A 22,075-nucleotide genomic window follows, 5' to 3' on the forward strand; every position below is an offset into this window, starting at 1 on the left:
TTTTTTTTGCCCTGGAATCTACTGTCCTGGTTCTCTGCTCAGTCCCCTTTTTGAACCAGCGTATGGGCGACTTCCCGTGGCTCCAATCGCCAGCCAAAAGGGCCCCCGGACCGGTGTATTTTGTACGGAGAACCGCGGCTCCGACAAAGCAGCCACGCAGGGCAAAGCAGCGGCGCTGGCCGGCACAGCCGTGCTGGCCGAAACAGCCGCGCTGGCGACCCTGGAGCTCCTCTGCCCGGGAATTTCCTAGTCTGTGGGCAATAAAAACGCGGCGTCCATTCACCCTCTGCGCTTTCACTGGGAGCTGCAATCCTGAGCTGTTCCTAAACGGCCATCTTCGGAAATTTTCAGATATTTTTGAAAATCCATCTTTATAGTACTTATGAGATAAATATAAAAACTTAAAGATACTGGCCAAAGGAGATTTTTAAAAAGGCAATTATTAACCAAAACAACATTAGTGATATTAATACAAGCTAATAAAATATAAGAGAATACATAAAACAGACCCGTCCATGTATAGAATTTGGTGGTATATGACAGACATGACTGTACAATCAATTAGAAAAGAAAATATTATTAATGGTCCTGATTGAAGAACTATGTGGAGGACAGTGTAAATGAAAGCCAAACTTCATACAGCACATAAAAATAAATTATAGATTTACCAGAAGACCTGAATTTGGAGTGTTAACATTTATATTTGTAATCTAGGAAATAATTCTTATTAAGGTTACAGAAAGTATAAAACATAAATTTTAAAAGGATTGAAATTCAGGAGTGGTACAAAAGAGGCTTCTATTGTATTGGTCATATTTTATTTTGTTTTAAAAAATTTTAGAGCAAATGTGGCAAAATGTTAATACTTGTTAAATCTGAGTGGAGAGTACATTGGTGTTAAGTGTGCTGCTATGCAGGATGAGTGAATTATTCAATAATTCAATAATTATGATATAATACATTTATTTATGTTTCCCCATTATGATCTACTTGTAAAATTACTGGAGCATTATTGGTTCTTATAAAAAATTCTGCAATAGCAGTATTACTACGAAAGTAATACTGATTTATGTAGTGTCACAGGATTTTTTCAGTGCCACTTCACCAGCCAGAGACCTTTGTGGCCAGCAATGCCCATGCACAGGCCTTGCTTGGCCCTGGGCTTGCCATGGGAGGTACCCTGCCCACCCAGCCAGCCAGGCTCTGCTTGGCTTGAGCTCTGGCCCAGATCTGGCACTTGCCCCACAGCCGAGCCAGGCATGCAATGACCTGCTTCCACCTTGGGAACCAGTGTCTGACGAGGGGAATGCTGTGGTACTTGAACAGGGATGGACTTGTGACCCTGAAACACCAAAGGGGGTGTTACAGCATGCTAACAATTCTTTCAGTCTCACATCCACAGCCCAATGAATTGGTTGTGTGGTGCCCAGCAGTTCCTTCTCCCATTGCTCGGCAAGTGGGAAGGGAGTGCTACAGGATAACAGCTTTGTTTGCACTCACCATTCAGCGGGTCCCAAGTTCTTTTCCCATGTCCAAGAATGAGGTTATGCTGACAGCCAGTGAGTGAGTGAGTGAGTCAAAGAGTTTTACTTCACAAGGTCAAGAGATCGAGACCATCCTGGTCAACATGGTGAAACCCCGTCTCTACTAAAGCTACAAAAAAATCAGCTGGGCATGGTGACACGTGCCTGTAATCCCAGCTACTCAGGAGGCTGAGGCAGGAGAATTGCCTGAACCCAGGAGGCGGAGGTTGCGGTGAGCCGAGATCGCGCCATTGCACTCCAGCCTGGGTAACAAGAGCGAAACCCCGTCCTCAGGAATTTACGTAAGAAAAAAAGAGTTTTACTGAGTGACAGAACAGCTCTCAGCAGAGAGAGGAGCCTGAGTTGGACAGCCCCCTTACCTGAAGTTGTGTAGTCTTCCCGCCACCTAAAAGTGAGTAATCCCAAAATGTGGCTGAAGCTGGGGCTTTTATGGGCCCAGAATGGGAGTGTATGTGCTAATTGGTTTGTGAGTATGCAAAAAAAGAAGAAAAAAAAAAAGGCACCACTCAAAGATAGGCACAACAGTGTAAAAAACTAATTAGAGAAGGGTAGGTATATGTAAATAGGTGAGTAGTAGGGATCAATCAGAGGAAAGCATGCCAAACAGAAGGAAAGGTTCTTAATCCAGTCTGTGGATTTATCTGAGACCTGTATCTTGTTTTTCAGACTTTAAACTGTCTTTGGTTTAAAGGTTGGATTTTACCAGGGACTCACCCCATCTACCTAGGGATTTTTCTGCCTCCTCCTGCTATCAATAATAGTGTGAATAGTCTTCAGAGACAATTGTTAACTCATATGGGATAGGAAGTAATTCTTTGTGGGTTAGAAATATCCAGCACATGGCAAATGCTGAGCATTCCTGACCCCCAGCCACTGATTGCCAGTAGCAATCCTCTAATCATTGTTACAAAAAAAAATCCCTCTACACTCATTTCTGAATAATTAATTTACATATACTTCTTAATGCCCTCTATCATGGTTCTGTCAATTGTTAAGAATTTTAGAGCAAACAAAAAGAAACAGGGGAAACATATCTTAACCTGAAGAAGAGTCCCATCTACGACTCTTTTCTTGTCACAGAGAGTGGGCAAATTAAAATTATTTACAAAGCTAAAATTTTAATACAAAAATTGTTTTTTGAAATCTTGTTTTTTTAATTGAGCTGTTTCTCAAGTCTGTGGATAATATAAAAATCATGAGGCCATTTTTAAATTCAATTTTGTGAACAGATTTAATGTTTTAATGTAGAGATTGTTGACAGTGAGTACCTGTGGGAGGAGCATGATGAAATGGAGGACTTTTAAAAACATGTTTCTAACTATTAACATTTTTAGTTGCATTTTATTAGTTTATGTATATAGCATTTTAAAAAAATTCTGAGTGATCGTCTTTAATGTTCTACCTTTAAAATAATTATTGAGGTAATGTTCTATGCCTCTAACAACAGTACAGGCTAGATTCATCAAGGAGAAGAGTGGGTACTTTGATAATGATTTACCAAACTGAGTTTCCAACTCAAGAACTAAACCTATCAAAATAAGCCCTCATTAATCTTTCATCATTGAAATTCAGGCTTCCATTGTAGTAGAGATTGTGATTTCTGGGTTTTTTCCATTTGCTCTGGGTCACAGAGCTCTGAATACTAAGCACTGCTAAAGCTTGAATAGTTAGAAATATTGTACACTGATGTGATGCTTAGATTATACAAGTCAAGGTAGTTATGTGATTTACATGTACGTAGAGTGAATAGTGTGATTTGGTAAAATTGGGGCCAGACTGATATTTATCATTTTTGTCTTGATATATATTTCTGCTTTTAAAAATATACTAGACTTCATTTAAAATGAGAACAGGAAAGTATGATTCATTCTTAAGGGAATTCTATTCCTGACATTCTGTGAATAGTATTCAGCTTGCAAATTATGAAGAGTTGTCAGGTAACCATTAAGAGAAATGATAAGGAGTGTATCAGTACTGTATGTGCCTTTTCAACCTAGCTAAAGATAAAGCTAAAGAATTCCTTGATATGCTGGTAAAGCCATTGTCATTTAACTGTAATCTGAAAGGATGCTTATACTACTTAAAAGCTTATCACAATCATTTTCAAATTTTATATTCAGCTGAGTTTAAAGTAATAGAAAATATGAAAAGACCACTCTGAAATATTTATGTGTTTGTTCCTGACCTTCATTATGTTGTTGTTACATAAAGAAAGTTTAGATCTTAGTCTAAAGAGAATACTGACAATGAGCTTTTCACATTTTATCAAGATATGTATAATTACAGGAAAAGCTAGGAATATCCATCTATTTAGAGTATCTCATACTTAGAGTCCCACTAACCAGTTGTAGTCTCTCTGAACAGTCCTGGGATGTGTCCTCTTGTCTGGTAGCTGCTGTGGTGTCCCCAACATTAGTACAAACTCCATTCTGCTGACATTGGATCCCTTAAGGCCCTTGAATACAAATAGCTTATTAAAGTCTCTCTCGTAGTGAAGCTTAATTACCTTTCAGAAAGTGCCCAGATCTTAGAAATCAAAGTGGCTATTAATAGTATCAGGGATGATAAAATTATATTTTGGTACTTTCTATCTACAAAACTATACACACAAGTTAAATATCTAGCAAGTTTTCCAATTTAGTAAATGTTCGTTTGCATTACCCACCACATCTGTTTCTAATCTATGTATCTTTATGCAGTCCAGAAACAGGTGAAAGGAAGTATGGTGTAATGCAGCAGTTCTCAAATATTTTGCTTTCAGAACCGCTTTATATTCTGAAAAATTATTAAGGACCTCAAAGGGTTTTTGTTTACATGGGTTATATCGATATTTATGGATATTTAAAATATATTTATGTATTAATTCATTAAAAAATAACAGTAACAAACTCATTGCATGTTAACCAAAATAACATATTTTTTTCTGAGAAATAGTTACATTTCCCCCCAAAATGGAATCATGGTATTGTTTTATATTTTTATAATCTCTTTACTTGTTTAAGCACATAAAGAAAATGTTACCTCGCACAGACATGTGCATGGTTTCTCAGGCAGTGGTAGTTTCTTGAACTTCTCAGACCAGTGCTCATTTTTTTTTTTTTTTTGAGACAGAGTGTCACTCCATCACCCAGGCAGGAGGAAGTGCAGTGATCTCAGCTCACTACAACCTCTGCCTCCTGGGTTCAAGTGATTCTCCTGCCTCAGCCCCCTGAGTAGCTGGAATTACAGGTGTGTGCCACCATGCCTGGCTAATTTTTTGTGTGTGTGTATTTTATGAAACATTTTCCTCTTTTCTTTTTAATAATAAAGGTGGAAAACAGAAAGTTCTCAGTCCTTAGCTATGTTCAATTAAAACGTAAAACAACAACAAAAAACCTGTAATGATGATGTCTCTGTACATCTTTCATATCTTCTTGAAAGATGATGCAATACTTTGGCTGGCACAAAAAGAAAAATGAAGGATGGCATAATAGTGATGATTCATTTTAATACTGTACTATTCTTGTTGATAACTCCATCATTCTTCTTTTTTTATTAGTATTTATAAGCATAGTTGAGAATAGTTAATTGGTAATGATGAAATAATTCTTATTGATAAATGAAATATTTTTAGTGCCTAGGAGTCTATTCTTTTTACTTTCCACTCATACCTCTCCTAATTAAAAAAAAAAAAATGTTGTGAATCTTTTGTTATATGACTTACTGAGTTTACCAAAACTTTGGCTTGTTAAAATACTTGTTTTATTACCGAAGTTTCTGGATTGTTATAAGAGTGATCATTGTAACTCCTATATGTAAGTCTACTAAATGCCACATCCTCTGCCAGGTGTTCTACATTCATTAACTAATCTTCACAATGATCCTAAAGGTTCAAGGAGATAACTTTACTAGGTCACAAAGTACAGATCTTTACACATCCTTTTCTTTAGGGTCTGTATATATGTTTCCCTAATATACATGTAGAAGATCATGGCAAAGCATTAAACATATGGTCAATATATATTACAGAGAAGGCATATAATAATTTAAATATGAAAATACTTCTGACAAAATATATAACATAGTATGCTTGTAAAGGAGGTGGATTAAGAAAATCAGTAGAGAGGGACTTCCCTTTGTAGTAGTAAAACATAATTTTCTGCTTTTCAGAGTCAAGAAAATTATCCCACTGCCTTTGTTTTTCCTACTGACGGTTCTAAATTTGACATTACCAGACCACATGGAAGGATCTCATTAGAAGCTAAATATCACTACTTTTGCTTGATATTGCTAGGGGGCAGTATTTACTCAGCTGACTGTGTAGAATAATACTATACCAAAACAATTGTACATAATTTCATGATCTGGAGAAAATACTTAGAGTATGTATTATTTCTTTTCATTGGATTTCACTTTCTATTAAATGAGGAAATAGCTAGTAATATCTCGATTCTTAAATTGCTTTTCTTTTTAATTAAAACCTTCCTGGTATTCAAAATTATTGTGTCTTGATGTATTTCATGTATCAGGCTATATTATGAAGCTATACCAATATCCTGAGAAATTATTTAAGATGAAAATATAAGATTTTAAAAGGAAGAAATATAGAAAGGAAAAATAATAGACATTACAATCTCACAGAATATGTTACCTATTTATTAATCTCAATTATCCTTAATTGATAAGAGGTTCTGGTAAGCACCTAGGAGCTGTTATATTAAAGATATTTATTCAACTTGAACTAATTATTTCTTTTCAAATATCATTAGAATAAGCTTTATTTTGCTTATTTTAAATAGTTTTTAATAATTATTGTCAAAGTATTCGTGTATAACAAAGTCTCAAGTTTAATTTTTTAAAATACATTCCACTATTTAATGTGAAGGATTTTTTTTCCCAATATTAAGCAAGGAGGGATTAACTCATTTTCTCATTATTTCACATTTGTTGAAAACTTCTTAAGAAAGTATATAGTCTCATGACTATTTGGATCTTTTAATTTATCCCTTTCAATGATCTTCGCTGTGTTTTTCATTCATTCTTTCAACAAATATTTGATTGATCCTTTCAACAAATATTTGTGTGCTTATTATGTGCCAGACATTTTTCTATGCCATGGATACATCAGCAAAAAAATAAAAGATAGGCAAAATCTCTGCCTTCCTATTCTAGAGTAGATAGACAATAAAGAAGATAAATATACTCTACAGTAGGCAGTGGTAAGTTCTAATTTAAAAAAAAAAAAAAAAACTAAAGCAGAAGTATTTATGTTACGTGCTCAGGTAAAGGAGAAGTTGAATTTTCATTATTTATTTCTGAGACAGGGTCTTGCTCTGTCACCCAGACTGGAGTGCAGTGGTGTGATTATGGCTCATTGCAGTCTCAATGTCCTGGGCTCAAGCAGTCCTCCCTCCTCAGCCTCCCAAGTAACTGAAACCATAGGCATGCACCACCACGACCTGTCTACTTTTAAAATTTTTTGTAACGATGAGATCTCCCTGTGTTACCCAGGCTGGTCTTGAATTCCTGGCTCAAGCAGTCCTCCCGCATTGGCCTCCCAAAATGCTAGGATTGTAGGAGTGAGCCACCACACCTGGCCATGAATTTTGAAATGAGGTAGCCCAGAAAACCTCACAGAAAAGTTGACTTATGAATAAACGCTTTAAGAAAATAAGGGAAAGAGCAACCCAAGCAGAAGCAGCAGCAGGTGCTATAGCCCTTAGGTAGAAGCATTTCAGAGATGTGGAGGTACAGCCAGCAGACCATTGTGACTAGAGCACAGTGAACAAGAAGATAAAGTCAAATAGGTAATGAAGGACCACATTACATACTTTTATTGATCATCATTAGGACTTTGGCTTTTATTGTTAGGAAATAAAAGCTACGGATGCTTTTGAGCAGACGAGTGATGTCTTATGTAAACATTTATCAAGGTCATTGTGGCCGCTATGCTGAGAGAAATCCAAGGATAGACAAGAATGGAATCTAGGAAACTAGTAATGGACTAATACAATAATCTAGGCAACAGATAATGTTGGCTTGAATCAAGATATTAGCTGTGGAGATAGAAGGAAGTTTTCATATGCTGCATATATTTTGAAGGTAGAGCAGGACTACTGGTGACAAATACACAGCATGTGAGGAAGAGAGGAGTCAAGTACCTGAACAATTGAAAGGATAGAGTTGCTTTTAACTGAGATTTGGGATACTGTACATGGAAGTATAGATTTGGAGGAAGTCTCAGGAGCTCATTTTAGGATATGTATATCTGTTAGATATGCAAGTGGAGATAAGAGGCATTTGGATATATAGTTTCAGAATTTGTGGGAGAGGACTAGGGATGGAGCTGTAAATATGAGGGTCCTCAAACTATACAGTTATTACTTGGAAAACAATAAAAAAGAGAACATATCTAAGAACTCAACCTGAGACACTCCAATATTTAAAAGTCAGAGAGAGGAAGAGGAACCAACAAAGGAGATGCATAAGGAGCAGTCAGAAAGATAAGAAAACTAGGTGAGTATGGTGTTTTGGAAGCAAAGTGGAGGGAAAAAAGTGTTGTGAAAAAGTGGGAGTAGTCAACTATGTCAAATCCTGCTGATTGGTAAAGAAAGATTGCAATTGAGAATTGGCCATTAGATTTAATGGCATAGAAATTATTGATGACCCAGGTAAGAACAGTTTCAGTGGTGAGGTAGAGGCAAGAACTTGACTGGAGTGGGTTGAGAGAATATTTAATGAATATCTACTACTCTTATTAAATTGTAAACTCCCTGTAACCTGGAACTATACTTTGTTCACTGCTATAGACTATCGCCTAACACAAATCTGGCATGTATTAGGCACTTAGTAAATATTGAATTAACGAATAAATGAGTAAAATGACATTTACCCACAAAAGTCATATTCTCCTGCAGAGAATATGATAGAAAAGGCAATAAGCCCCTGTAACTTTGCTGCCATTAACTTATACCAGAACTTCTATTGTTACATTTAACAGTAAAGCATTTTAGGTGTTTGTTCATGTCTGACTCTTCCGCTAGAGTGGGACACATGATATATAGCACAAAGCATTTCATGTTAAATAAATGAACAAAAGCAAGCATGAATGAATGAATAGTGAATGAATATGCCCAGAATTAAGTATAGTACAAGTATGTGGTGATAGGTAATTATAATATAAAAATGATTACTGTAATTGTATATGATACAACTATATTATATAAGATACAAAGCATAGTGGGATAGGTATCATAAAAATATACAAAAAGTTTTCACAGAACAAATGGCATTTGAGGCAGGCTTGGAAAAAATCTTGTAGAGCTTTGATTGATGGAAATCTGCCTTGGCAGGAAGTAGAACATGTATAGGGAAGTGGTAAGGTGCAAATAAATTTAGTCTAATGCCATTTCTTATGCTGCTATTAATAGTAATGCTACTTTAAATTTATAGTTTGTTACTGTTTACAAATCATTTTCACATATATTATTTCAACATCACACCATCTCTCTGACGTAGTTCAGATACTAGTTTACCGGTTTGACAAATGAAGATTTGGGATTCACAGAGGTTAGTTAACTGACTTGACCAAGGCATGCTATCCAGTAATTGTCAGAGTCAAAACTCAGATGCATGTTTTCTGACTCCAAGTCCTTCTTGGCCTTTTCACTAATTCACTGTGGCCTTAAATGCATAAGTACAAAATTGTACTTAATTTGGTATGCAGTGGAAATGTATCGACATGGTGGAGCAGGGGAATGATGTCATCACAGTTGAGCTTTTAGGAAAACCAATTTGGCGGAAGGAAATGTTGGACCAGGAAGAAACTGAACAACTGTGAAACATTTGCAGTAGTCCATGAAAAAAAGAATGAGAACCAAAACAATATTAGTTCAGTATGAATGGATAGAAACAGAAGACTGAGGAGACCTTGTAAAAATAGCTATCAGACCTACTTTTGTACCTAAGATTTTTCTACCTCAGTGACTATAATAATGGTGCTGGTAGAAAGAAGAGGCAGTTTGGGGTGACCATGAGTGTGGTATCTTGGGTGCAGTTAAGTTACACAGAAACAATTTGATCCTTTCAAGGCTTGCTTTTTTAAGGATCAGATTGTTTCCGTGTAACTAAACTTGCTTTTGAGGTTTATTAAGTGGGACCAGAGCAGCTTAATTTTGGAGTAGAATTTTGCTCCATTACTAAAGCAATACTCTTCTGACTACTCTCCCCAATGCCTTGTTTATAACAGGTGTGGTTTGTTTGTTTTTTCATTCTGGTTAGTGAGAAAATTATTCTTGGCATTTTATGAGCTTGGCATTTTTTCCCTCTGATCATTTGAGGTGGTTTCTGCCCCAGTTTGTATCTCATGTGTGTGTGTTTGTGTGTGTGTATGTGTGTGTGTATACACACACATATATATATGTATACATACACAGGTATACTCTCTTTACTACTTAGCAAAGATTTGAAGGGAAACTTCAGCAGATTTCTGGAGCTTTCTCTATGCACCTCTCTTTCTGGCAGAATCTTCCAGGACACTCTCCTGAAGATTCCAACCACCTTAATCTCCCCAGATTTCCTACTCTACATATTCAGCTCAGGACAACCATCAAGCTCTTTTTGGGTTCTTCCTCCCTGTTAGTGGCCTGGAGCTTCTTTGCATGCAGTAAATTGGGCCATTTTAGGGTTCGTTTCATTTGTTCCTCCTCTCTTAGGTACTACTCTCTGCTGCCTGATATCTAAGATGTGCAAATTGTTGTTTTATATATTTGGTGTGTAGTTTAGGTGTTTCAGTTCAGTAGGTAAATCTGGTTCCTGTTATTTTATCTTGGTCAGAAGAAGAATTCTTCCAAAGATCTTGATGTAGCTAATTACAGAGACTAGTGTGGGGAAAAAGGCACTGTTAGCTAGTTGTTGAAATGATTTGAAAAAGATTCTTAATGGCAATTAGCTTTCAACTAAAGGGGATAAGGTACTATTGATGTCATGTCTTTAAAAGAGATGTTGAATAATAGCAATGCTAATTCTGCTGACTTTATTTGTAAATTTAAATTAAAATGAACAATTTATATTTTATTGTTTTCTACAACCTTTACTCATTACAAGTAAGTCACATACCTTTGTATTTTTTCCTTTTCTTATTTATAATGTACTTAGAAAAATGTATCTAAATTTCAGCCTATAAAAATGATATGGTGGAGATTGTTTTATTTCACATGTAGGACTTAGATTTTAATATACAATATACTTATAAAGTTATTGATTGGCATCTTGATAGTATAAATACTCGAGTGAAATGCAAAGACAATAGGCACCTTTAGTCATAAATTCATAGTTGCTAGATGCTGAAAGACTATTTAAACTAACCCTGTAGGTAGTAGAGAGGTCTTTAATAGCAGCCTGTATTAACTCACAAAGTAAAATAAAATTAGCGCTTTTTCAGATTTTTCTGTAAATTAGATATTTGACACTTGCTATTGACAAAGGAGATTTTTGCTATACTTTTATAAATTAAGGAGTATTTGTCACTTCCAAAATCTCTCAAAATTTATTGAAAATGTGTATGTGTATATATATTTATGTAGAACATATATACTGTATATATAGCTATATGTGTGTGTGTGTGTATATGTTTCTAGGTAGTAAACTTAGGAAAATTGTCAAATTATTATAATATTAGATCTTATTACTTTTAGTCTGTTATGAAGCTTTCTGTTAATTAAGTGGCAACCCAAAGCACATGCTTTATTACACCTTTCATTGAGACATTTTGAACATTTAAAAAATATCATCTCATTAATTCTTAAAAATACAGTTAAGAGTACCTCAATAATTATCAGGGCTGTGTTAGTGTTCTCTAGAGATACAGAACCAATAGGAGATATATAAATATAGATAAAGCAGATTTACTGTGAGTAATAGGCTCACATAATTATGGAAGCTGAGATATCCCACAATATGCTGTTTGTAAGCTGGACACCCAGGAAAGCCAGTAATATAATTCAAGGTCTAGTGGCCTTTGTAATTCTGATTCCAAAGGCCTGAGAACTAGGAGACTGGTGATATAAATCCAATTCTGAAGGCAGGAGAAGATTAGATGAAACGTTCTGGCTCAAGCAGTGGGGTAGAAAAGAAGAGGCACATTCCTCCTTCCTCTACCTTTTTTTCAGACTCTCAATTGATTAGATGATACCTACCCATGCTGAGGAGGACAGTTTACTGAGTCTACTGATTCAAATGCTGATCTCATCTGGAAACACTGACACACACACACACACACACACACACACACACACACACACACACACACTGTTTAACCACATACCTACGTATCCCCTGATCTAGTAAGAAATATTCTGTACAAACCTGAAAAGTAAAATATACCCTTGAAATTAGTATGCCAGTGTTGCGTTTGGATTAGTCATGATCTTGAGTGTATCCTTTGGTGAAATGAAGACATTCTGTGAATAATATTTGGCAAAAGGGTCATCTGTATTTATAACATGGATAGTATCATTATATACTAGAGTATTTGTAATAACTGTAATTACCTACATTAAAAGAAAAACCTCCAACAAATTAAATTTAACAGAGTTTAATTGAGGAAAGAACAACTCATAAATCTGCAGCCCCCAAGCCAGAAGAGGCTCCGACACTGCATTATAGCCACATGGTAGAAGATTTATGGAAAAGAAAAGAAAAGTGACAAACAGAAAACAAAAGCGAGATGCAGAAACAGTTAGATTGGTTACACCTCAGCATTTGTTACAGTCTGTTTACACATCCAGTTAGATTACAGTTCACTATGTATGGAGAAACCACTAGGCCGAACTGAAAACATGTAAGGAGGTAGCTTTAAGCTAAACTTAACACTACATTCTCTTTTAGTTTAACCAGTAAAGCAAACCAAAACATAGAACTTACTTTTAACGTTCAGTTTATTGGTAATCATTCTAATTATCTCTTTTATTTCCTCTTTATCCATTCCCTGTACCCCTTTTTCCATTCATAGCTCTATGCCATCCCTTGGTTTCTCACCATGTTTACTCGTAAGTATCACTACCCCCCGGATTTTTTTTTTTTAATATTGTATTGGTGAAAGGACCGCCCAATGTCTCCCCATATGTTATAGTTACAATAATATTGAGCAGATTTAGAAAGTATTTTTATGTATTTCTAACATAATACAGTTGAGTAGAAAGTAATTTCAATCGTTCTGATTCCTGAATATCAAAATGAGAATTCTGTATGATAAAAACCTGTTGTACCTATCATATTTGTACAAACTCTGTCCCCTTTTGAAAAAAAAATCAACTATAGTATTTACATTAAGCTTATAAGGGCAACTATTACAAACAAATCAGCTTAATTTTCAGAGATTCTCCAATAATTTTTATTTTTTAAACTAGGATTCCTCTACAAGTTAAGCAGGTTATGTGAATGGGTAATACTTTGTTACAAATATTAATAAAGTGAACATTCTTACCTATAAAATATGATTTGCATGGTAACTGAAATAATATTTGAAGTAGATCTTTATGCACTGGCCTAGACGATATCAATAGTATTTTTTTTTTTTTTTTTTTTTTTTTGAGACGGAGTTTCGCTCTTGTTACCCAGGCTGGAGTGCAATGGCGCGATCTCGGCTCACCGCAACCTCCACCTCCTGGGTTCAGGCAATTCTCCTGCCTCAGCCTCCTGAGTAGCTGGGATTACAGGCATGCGCCACCATGCCCAGCTAATGTTTTGTATTTTTCGTAGAGACGGGGTTTCACCATGTTGACCAGGATGGTCTCGATCTCTTGACCTCGTGATCCACCCGCCTCGGCCTCCCAAAGTGCTGGGATTACAGGCGTGAGCCACCGCACCCGACCAATGGTATTGTTAATGAGAAAAACAAAGTTACAAAAAATAGAAAGTTGCTCATAGGATTTTTGTGGGAATTTATTAAAATTTATAGAGAGTTAAGAGAGTATAAAAATGTCATTTTACTGTACCTAACACAATACTAAAGTTCATCTAGATAAATAAATTTGTGAGAATAATACAGCTGGAAAGCTCTGGAAAGAAATATTATGAATGGTTAATAGGGTAAAAATGTTATGTTTGGCCAGTCTGATTATCAGGTTTTTAAGATGCCTTAGGAAGTTATAAATTTTCAGAGTCAAATAAACATTTCATGAAAAGAGTTTGGTAGTATTAGCTCTTAAATAATAGTTTTGACCACAGGTAATAATTATAGAACTAATAAAATAGGCTGTTATTGTTTTAATTGTTATTATTTTCGTTTTTTTTTTTAATTAATTTGTATTTTTGTCATTTTACAGATGTATTTCCACTACACAAAATTTTCCACCTCTGGGATACCTTACTACTTGGGAATTCCTCTTTCCCATTTTGTATTGGAGTAGCAATTCTTCAGCAGCTGCGGGACCGGCTTTTGGCTAATGGCTTTAATGAGTGCATTCTTCTCTTCTCCGATTTACCAGGTATAGAACTAAATAAATGGAATCATTACATGAAATTTGACTATGAAATAATGACATATTCTTAATCCATTGGCAAAAATAGCCATCTAGGCCTTCAGCATGTCTTCTGTTTCGGCCTCATCATCCTCTCTGGATTCTCTCTCTCATATACTGCCTCCTCTGCTGACCCAGCATTGTAAATACAAAGCTGGTTCCTACCGGCTCACTGTGATTTACTTCCATCATGATAATGCTACCAAATGGGTAAAAGGCCAGGAAGTGGGGGGCAATATCATATTTGGTCTTTTGCTTAGGACTGGGGCTGTTAATCTTTATCGATAGACAATAAATGAAGGCCACTTGGGAAATGTTTAAGAATCTATGTTTTTGTTTTTGTTTTTGTTTTTTTTAATTGCATTTTAGGTTTTGGGGTACATGTGAAGAACATGCAAGATTGTTGCATAGGTACATACATGGCAGTGTGATTTGCTGCCTTCCTCCCCTTCACCTATATCTGGCATTTCTCTCCATACTATCTCTCCTCACCTCCCACTCCCCATCGCTCCCCCATTTCTCCCCAGCAGACCCCAGTGTGTAGTGCTCCCCTCCCTGTTTATACAAAGATATAATTCACATAAAACTTTGCTCCCTCCTAGCCACAGCTGCTTGCTAACAATTTGACAGTTTGACAAAAGGAAATAATGTCCTCTTGGGCAGACAAATCAAACTCCCTGGAAATTCTATGTCATGCAATGCAGGAGAGTATGTTAAGCTATATAGAGTATTCATAAGTAAGGAGCTTGTAAACCTGGGAGTTGAATGCTTAAATGTAGAAATATGGATAACAACTGTAGTCTAAGCTTTGATGCTATGGTTAAAAGGATGAAATTAATGTCGTTACCTAGGATGTAACTAAATCTGTATTTTTGCAGAAACTTAATTTTATTAGGTGAAAAAATTCACAGTACTCTATTGACTGCATCCCTTCTGCTGTTCTCCATATTTCAGGCAGGCCCAAGTTGCTGCTGATAATAAACACACTTAAAATGATCCCAGAATCAAATTTGCCTGAAAACCAAATAAAAAACAAAAAGAATATCCTTTAAGATTTTATCTTTATTAATTACTCTCTCAAGAGAAATAAGAAACCTACTGCTGGTCCTCGTTTTTATGTTTAATGGATGATCTGTACTTGGTATTTTACCATCTTTCTGTTGAAAATCTTTATCATTTGTGGGAAAAGAATAAGAAAAATTACTTGAATTTATTTAAAACTTTTTCTTCCCCCTTCCTTCAAAATTAAAAATATTATCATCAGCTTTCTGACTTACCAAGTTTTAGTTAAAGTGAGTTATTTCTTAATAAATAGTTTCTGTCATTTTTTCCTGGGAGCTTCTTTGTGAAAATCATGCTATCTATTTTTTTATTTTAAACTGTAATAAATAAGCTAGTTTTGCAAACTAGGAGTACTGTCTATATTTTGCAGATGATCTTGTCATTTCCAGCTTGCCAAAGTAAACATAGGATGATTGATTAGGATTAAAATAAATTTTCTGGCCAGGTCCAAAAATATACATATTAGGAATGCTGATTGTGCATTTTCAAATCAAGCAAATTTATTTCTTTTCATATTGATACAGAAATGCCCCTGTTAAACACTGGTGACGCAGTCTGTTTTCATATTTTTTAGGAAGATTGGTGGCAACCAATCACAGTACTCTATTAAAAAACACATGCAACTGTGTATTTTACGGTTGACTGACATATTTCTATTCTTAATACCAAAGGAAAAATTATGTCTTTAAAATTGCCTGCTTTGGGTTTACTTTACAGATGGTATAAGATTAGTATAAAGTTTCTCAATTAATTCAAAACAAAGGATTTATACAACATTCTTACTAATGATTATTCAAGAGATGTTACCTTGCTTCTTTTAGGCCTTAAAAAATGAAATTCTGGTAACTTTATCCTTTCTATTCACTGTATCATAACATCTGTCAAACCTTTTTAAGCACTCATTTTGTTCAGAGCATGCTATTCAAATAGGAATGAAATCTATTTAGTTGATGAAGTGTCAGCTGTTCCAATTGGATTTCTTTGCTTAATTTCTCTTACTTAAAATTCATCTTTCCATGAAATAATTAATTTGTTTCATTTATAAATAGGTTATCCTACATGCAAATATCCAAGATATTTCATCTTCTATTAAGTCTTAAATTCAGTCCTAACATCCCTGCTCCTAGCATGTCAGTGCATTGATGATAGGTCCTATTAAAGCACTTAATGAGATGAACAGGAATGACATTTTCCACATATTTTCCAAACTGCCTGCTTATCTATGTCTTCTTCCTTCCTGTTTATATTACCACCTCATTGCTGAACAAAATATGATTTATTAGTAATAGTATAAACTTCAAATAAATGATTTCAAATGTTCACAGAGGCACAAATTTGATATTTCCAACTGATGAGCATTCTATCTGTTAAAAGTATAGATGAATAATACTATTTTCATTTTATAGCAAGATATACAGTGAAATACAAGTACAGTCGTCCCCCGGTATCCATGCAGGATTGCTTTCAGGACTCCCTACAGATACCATAATCCACAAATGGTCAAGTCCCTTTGCATATGACCTATGCATATCCACCTTTATACCTTAAGTCATCTCACAATAACTTTTAATGCCTAATATAATGTAAGTGCTATGTAAATAGTTGTTATACTGTATTTTTTAGGGAATAATGACAAGAAAAAACATTATGCTCAGTAGACACAGACATCTATTTTTATTCCCCAAATATGTGCAATCTGTGGTTGGTTAAATCCATGGATGCAGAACCCACGGATATAGAGAGCTGACTGTATAAGAAAATTTTGTATTAAAATTTTTTCATATGTTTAGACTGAATGTTTTCTGCATGTATTTGGGTAAGTAGGACAAGAATCTGGTGACCTCTTAATTTATTTTCACACTTATATCCTATGTGCTATAGAACTTGAGAGGATTATTTGATCTCTTAATAAGGCTTTGAGTTTACTTGAAGCAAAACTTACTTTAGTCAGAGGTATAGTATAATTGTGAAGTTTTAGCTAAAACAAATGTTCATATTCATCTAAGGAGCAGATAAATTTATATGAAATGCTTAACCAAAGCAAAGAAAGCAGATAGCAGGGCTATGGTTCGATACTACCATTAGATGAATGGAGAGTTAACTACCAAAACTTTTCCATTATTCAGTACTTACGTTAATAAAACAAAAGTACTGGCAAGTAAATTGAGGTATACTACATTTATATCCAAAGTTTTAAAAGTGTTTTAGAGATTTTTAAGTATATAAATGAGAAACAATCTGGGTTTTCAGTCAATAGTTTTTTATTCTCATCTAGGGATGAGTATAAATTAAATAGGGTTATGTAATATTTATGTGTAATCTTTCCATTGTAAACAGTGGCTTAGATTTTTGAAACTGTAAGACTTCAATCGAATATAGCTTGTAGCTGGTAGGCTACTGATTTTTGACCCTTTTATTAAGTAGTTTTAATGGTAATGAACACTGCAGAAAACAATAGCAGTTTAAAACAGGGATTTAGGGAGATTTTCTTAAGTAAATGATACTTAAGATAATATCTGAAATTATTTAAGTGACATAGGGGAATGAGGAGTGGAAAGAGAGGAAAATCTTGTAGACAGAGGGAATAAAATACTCAAAGGCCTCATACTACTGCAGGAAGTTAAAGCAAAAGGGAATGTGGAAAGGAGTGGCTAGAAAAGTGAACGGAAAGGTAGACAAAGAAGGATCATGCAGGATCATGTAGTCCACATTAAAGATATTTAAAAATATATTTGTAGAAATATTTTTCAATATTTTTAATGAAAAAAGTATCATTGAAAATAACATCAGATACCAAAATACAAATGGTAGAATTGATATTAATATTTGTAGAGCTTTCTGGTCTCTCTACATTTTTTTTCCAAGGAGATCTATCATGAGTGAAGCAAAAGAATCTTAACATAAGTGCTCCTAATAGTTATCTATCATTTTTTTGCCCTTGCTTATAGGCAGATATGGTATGGAAAAATGATTTGTGAAGAGTAGAGCAACTGTAGCACACAATTGTTCAGTGAAAAGTTTTGTATTGCCAAGCCTGTAAGATTGATGCCACTTTATCTGAAGCTGAAAATTAATTATTCTCATTTTCTGCTTGTAGCTACATAATTTTCATGCATGTCTATTTCTAAGTACACCTTGATTTGCAAAAGGACAATCAAAATGGGATTTAAATTTGGAGATTTTAGCAGTGGTCCTCCTCTCCCCCACCCTTCTGTAAAAATTACATATAAACATTAAAATCAAGATGGCATATTAAAGTCTTGTGAATTTAAAATTAGTTAAGGATAAATGAGAAAGTAGTTAATTTGTTTATATTGTCGTGGTGTATAGTCACTGAAATAAAACTTTGTGAAAAATTTTAAAAACTAAAAAAATTTAAAAATTTTAAAAAACCTCAGATTATGTCAATCTAATTTGTGGTGGAAATGCTACATTATTTTATGGAAAGGGGGAAAATTTTAAAACAGATGTTACACTGTATCATCTCCAAGCCAATAAATAGTCACGAAAACAACAGCCTGTAGCACAACTGATGAAGACTCTGAAATTATAATGTAATTCCAGGAAGCTAGAAGAATTCACATAACACTGACCTAATTGTTGCCCTTGAAGCATACAACTAATTTTACAACATGTAAATATTTTATAAAGTTTAAAAGAAATGTTTTGTACATGTTGGGAACTGAAATGAAAAATAATTTTAGAGGTGATCAAGATTTCTACTTACCTTGAAAATTTAGAGTAGATCTGAATACTTATACATCTTAAACCTGGTCCCAAATTGTCAAGAATCTGATAGGAAGGCTTTTTGCTATACCAGAGCTGCTTGTTTTATGGTTGATAAAGGTTCCTGCTTTCTGAATTTTTTGAGCAGTCCAAAATTTGTCTTATAGTTTAGATCAGTGCTATTAAGCATATTTTGTTTCAAGATAACAATGATGGCATTGCGTTTATAGTTGTCTTACTATTGAATGTTTATATGTGCCTTAGGTTTGCAAAACAAAATATACAGAGATCTTTTCTTTTCTTTTGACTTTTTTTTTTGAGACAGAGTCTCACTCTGTTGCCAGGCTGGAGTGCAGTGGCGCAGTCTGGGCTCACAGATCTAAGCAAATGCATAAGCCCATAAGCCGGCTGGGAGAGCCTGCGGACCGAGCTATTGCCACCTCCGCCTGCCCGGACAGAGGGAGCTCAAAGCGGGGAGACAGACGGTGCAGCCAGTCAGGTCCCTACCCTCACCCACAAACTCCAAAGGCCTGAAGCACTAACTCTAGCGGGTTATGCAGCCAGTGCCTCAGTCTGAGCTGAACCCTGAATGATCCAGCTCTGTGGAGGAAAGGCGCAACCCACCATTAAAGAGGCAGGACTAGGTTTCATGCTTTAACAAAGAATACCCTATGTAGCAATGGGACAGTGTTCTTGACCACCCAGCAGTGCCTCCAGGTCAGCGGAAGATCCTGGCCTAACCTCCCAATGTAAACAAAAAAGACATAGGAAGCCTACCTAGCAACCTGAGGTAGTCCCTGGAAACCCAGTAGCGACTTGACAGACAGACAAGTGACCTCATCAAACAGCTCCCTAAGATCAGAGCCAGGTAAATCCATGAAGATGGGGAAAAAAAGAACAGTGCAAAAAAGATGAAACCATCAAATACCAGAACGCCTGTTCTCCTTCAAGGGATCACAACTCCTCATCTTGGTCACAACATGACCAAGAAAGAGTGCGATGAATTCACAGAAACAGGCTTCAGAAGGTGGGTAAAAACAAACATTTCTGAGCTAAAGGAACAGGTCCTAACCCAATGGAAAGAAACCAAAAACCTTGACAACAGGTTAGACGAAATGCTAACTAGAATAACCAGCTTAGAGAAGAACATAAATGACTTGATGGAGTTGAAAAACACAGCACGACAACTAAGTGAAGCAAACACAAGTTTTAATACCTGAATTGATCAAGGAGAAGACAGGATATCAGAGATTGAAAATCAACTCAATGAAATAAAAAGAGAAGGCAGGACGAGAAAAAAGAGTGAAAATAAATGGACAAAGCCTCCAAGAAATACGGGATGTGTGCAAAGACCTAATATACACTTCATCAGTGTACCTGAATGTGACGGGGAGAATGAATCCAAGCTGGAAAACATGCTCCAGGATATTATCCAGGAGAACATTCCTAGCCTAGCATGGCAGTCCAACATTCAAATCCAAGAAATACACCACAAAAATATTCCTCAAGAAGAACAACCTCAAGGCACATAATCGTCAGATTCACCAGGGTTTAAATGAAGGAAAAAATGCTACAGGCAGCCAGAGAGAAAGGGCAGGTCACCCACAGAGGGAAGCCCATCAGACACACAGCGGATCTCTTGGCAGAAACCCTACAAGCCAGAAGAGAGTGAGGGCCAATATCCAACATCCTTAAAGAAAAGAAAATAACTTTTAACCCAGAATCTCATATCCAGCCAAACTAAGCTTCATAAGTGAAGGAGAAATAAAATCCTTTATGGACAAGCAATTACTGAGAGATTTCATCACCACCAGACCTGCCTTACAAGAGCTCCTGAAAGAAAAACTAAACACGGAAAGGAACAAGTACCAGCCACTGCAAAAGCCCAACAAATGGCAAAGACCAAAACTGCAATGAAAAAACTGAGTCAACTAATGGGCAAGAAAACCAGCCAGTAACAAAATGGCAGAATCAGATTAACACATAACAATATTAACATTGAATGTAAACAGGCTAAACATCCCAATCAAAAGACACAGGCTTGGAAACTAGATAAAAAGTAAAGACTCATCAGTGTGCCATATTCAGGAAACCCATTTCACGTACAGAGACACACGTAGACTCAAAAGGGATGGAAGAAGATTTATCAAACAAATGGAGAGTAAAAAAAAGCAGGGATTGCACACCTAGTCTCTGATAAAACGGACGTGAAACCGACAAAGATCAAAAGAGATAAAGAAGGGCATTACATAATGATAAAAGAATCAATCCAACAAGAAGAGCTAACTATTTTAAATATATACACACAAAACACAGGAGCACCCAGATACATAAAGCAAGTTCTTAATGACCTAAAGGTAGATTTAGACTCCCACACAGTAATAGTGGGAGACTTCAACACTCCACTGTCAATATTAGACAGATCAATGAGACAGAAAATTAACAAGGACATCCAGGACTTGAATGCAGAGCTGCACCAAGTGGACCTAATAGACATATACAGAACACTGCACCCCAAATCCACATAATACACATTCTTCTCAGCACTGCCTTGCACTTACTCCAAAATTGATCACGTAATTAGAAGCAAATCACTCCTCAGCAAATGCAGAAGAACAGAAATTAGAACAAACAGTTTATCAGACAACAGCACAATCAGATTAGAACTCAGGATTAAGACACTCAAATCCGCACAGCTACCTGGAAACTGAACAACTTGCTTCTGAGTGTCAGCTGGATAAACAATGAAATGAAGGCAGAAATAAAGATGTTCTTCGAAACCAACGAGAATGAAGACACAACTTACCAGAATCTCTGGGATGCATTTAAAGCAGTGTCTGCAGGGAAATTAATAGCAATAAATGCCCACATGAGAAATAAGGAAAGATCTAAAATCGACACCCTATCATCAAAATTTAAAGAGCTATAGGAGTAAGATAAAAAAAAAAAAAAAACTCAAAAGCTAGCAGAAGACAAGAAATAACTAAGATCAGAGCCAAACTGAAGGAGTCAGAGACACAAAAACACCCTTCAAAAAATCAATAAATGCAGGAGCTGGTTTTTTGAAAAGATCAACAAATAGACCACTAGCCAGACTAATAAAACACAAAAGAGAGAAGAATCAAGCAGTTGCAATAAAAAAATGATAAAGGGGATATCACCTCTGAGTCCAAAGAAATACAAACTAACATCAGAGATTACTACAAATAGCTCTATGCACATAAACCAGTAAACCTAGAAGAA

The 22,075-nt window shown here is 35.6% G+C and overlaps 1 protein-coding gene across 5 annotated transcripts in view; it reads left to right on the forward strand.

Annotated features, from left to right (window-relative positions):
• The window catches only part of TBCK (TBC1 domain containing kinase), a 272,708-nt gene that overhangs the window by 105,276 nt on the left and 145,357 nt on the right, over positions 1–22,075 (forward strand). For all 5 annotated transcript variants that reach the window (XM_032254843.1, XM_032254842.1, XM_032254844.1 and 2 more), the window contains 2 exons: positions 12,535–12,571; positions 13,850–14,011. In XM_032254843.1, coding sequence (XP_032110734.1) covers positions 12,535–12,571; positions 13,850–14,011 — 199 coding nt within the window. The remainder of the gene's footprint in view (positions 1–12,534; positions 12,572–13,849; positions 14,012–22,075) is intronic.

Source organism: Sapajus apella, unplaced genomic scaffold (assembly GCF_009761245.1).
Source record: "Sapajus apella isolate SASKATOON/1434 unplaced genomic scaffold, GSC_monkey_1.0 scaffold87, whole genome shotgun sequence".
Classification (NCBI taxonomy): domain Eukaryota; kingdom Metazoa; phylum Chordata; class Mammalia; order Primates; family Cebidae; genus Sapajus; species Sapajus apella.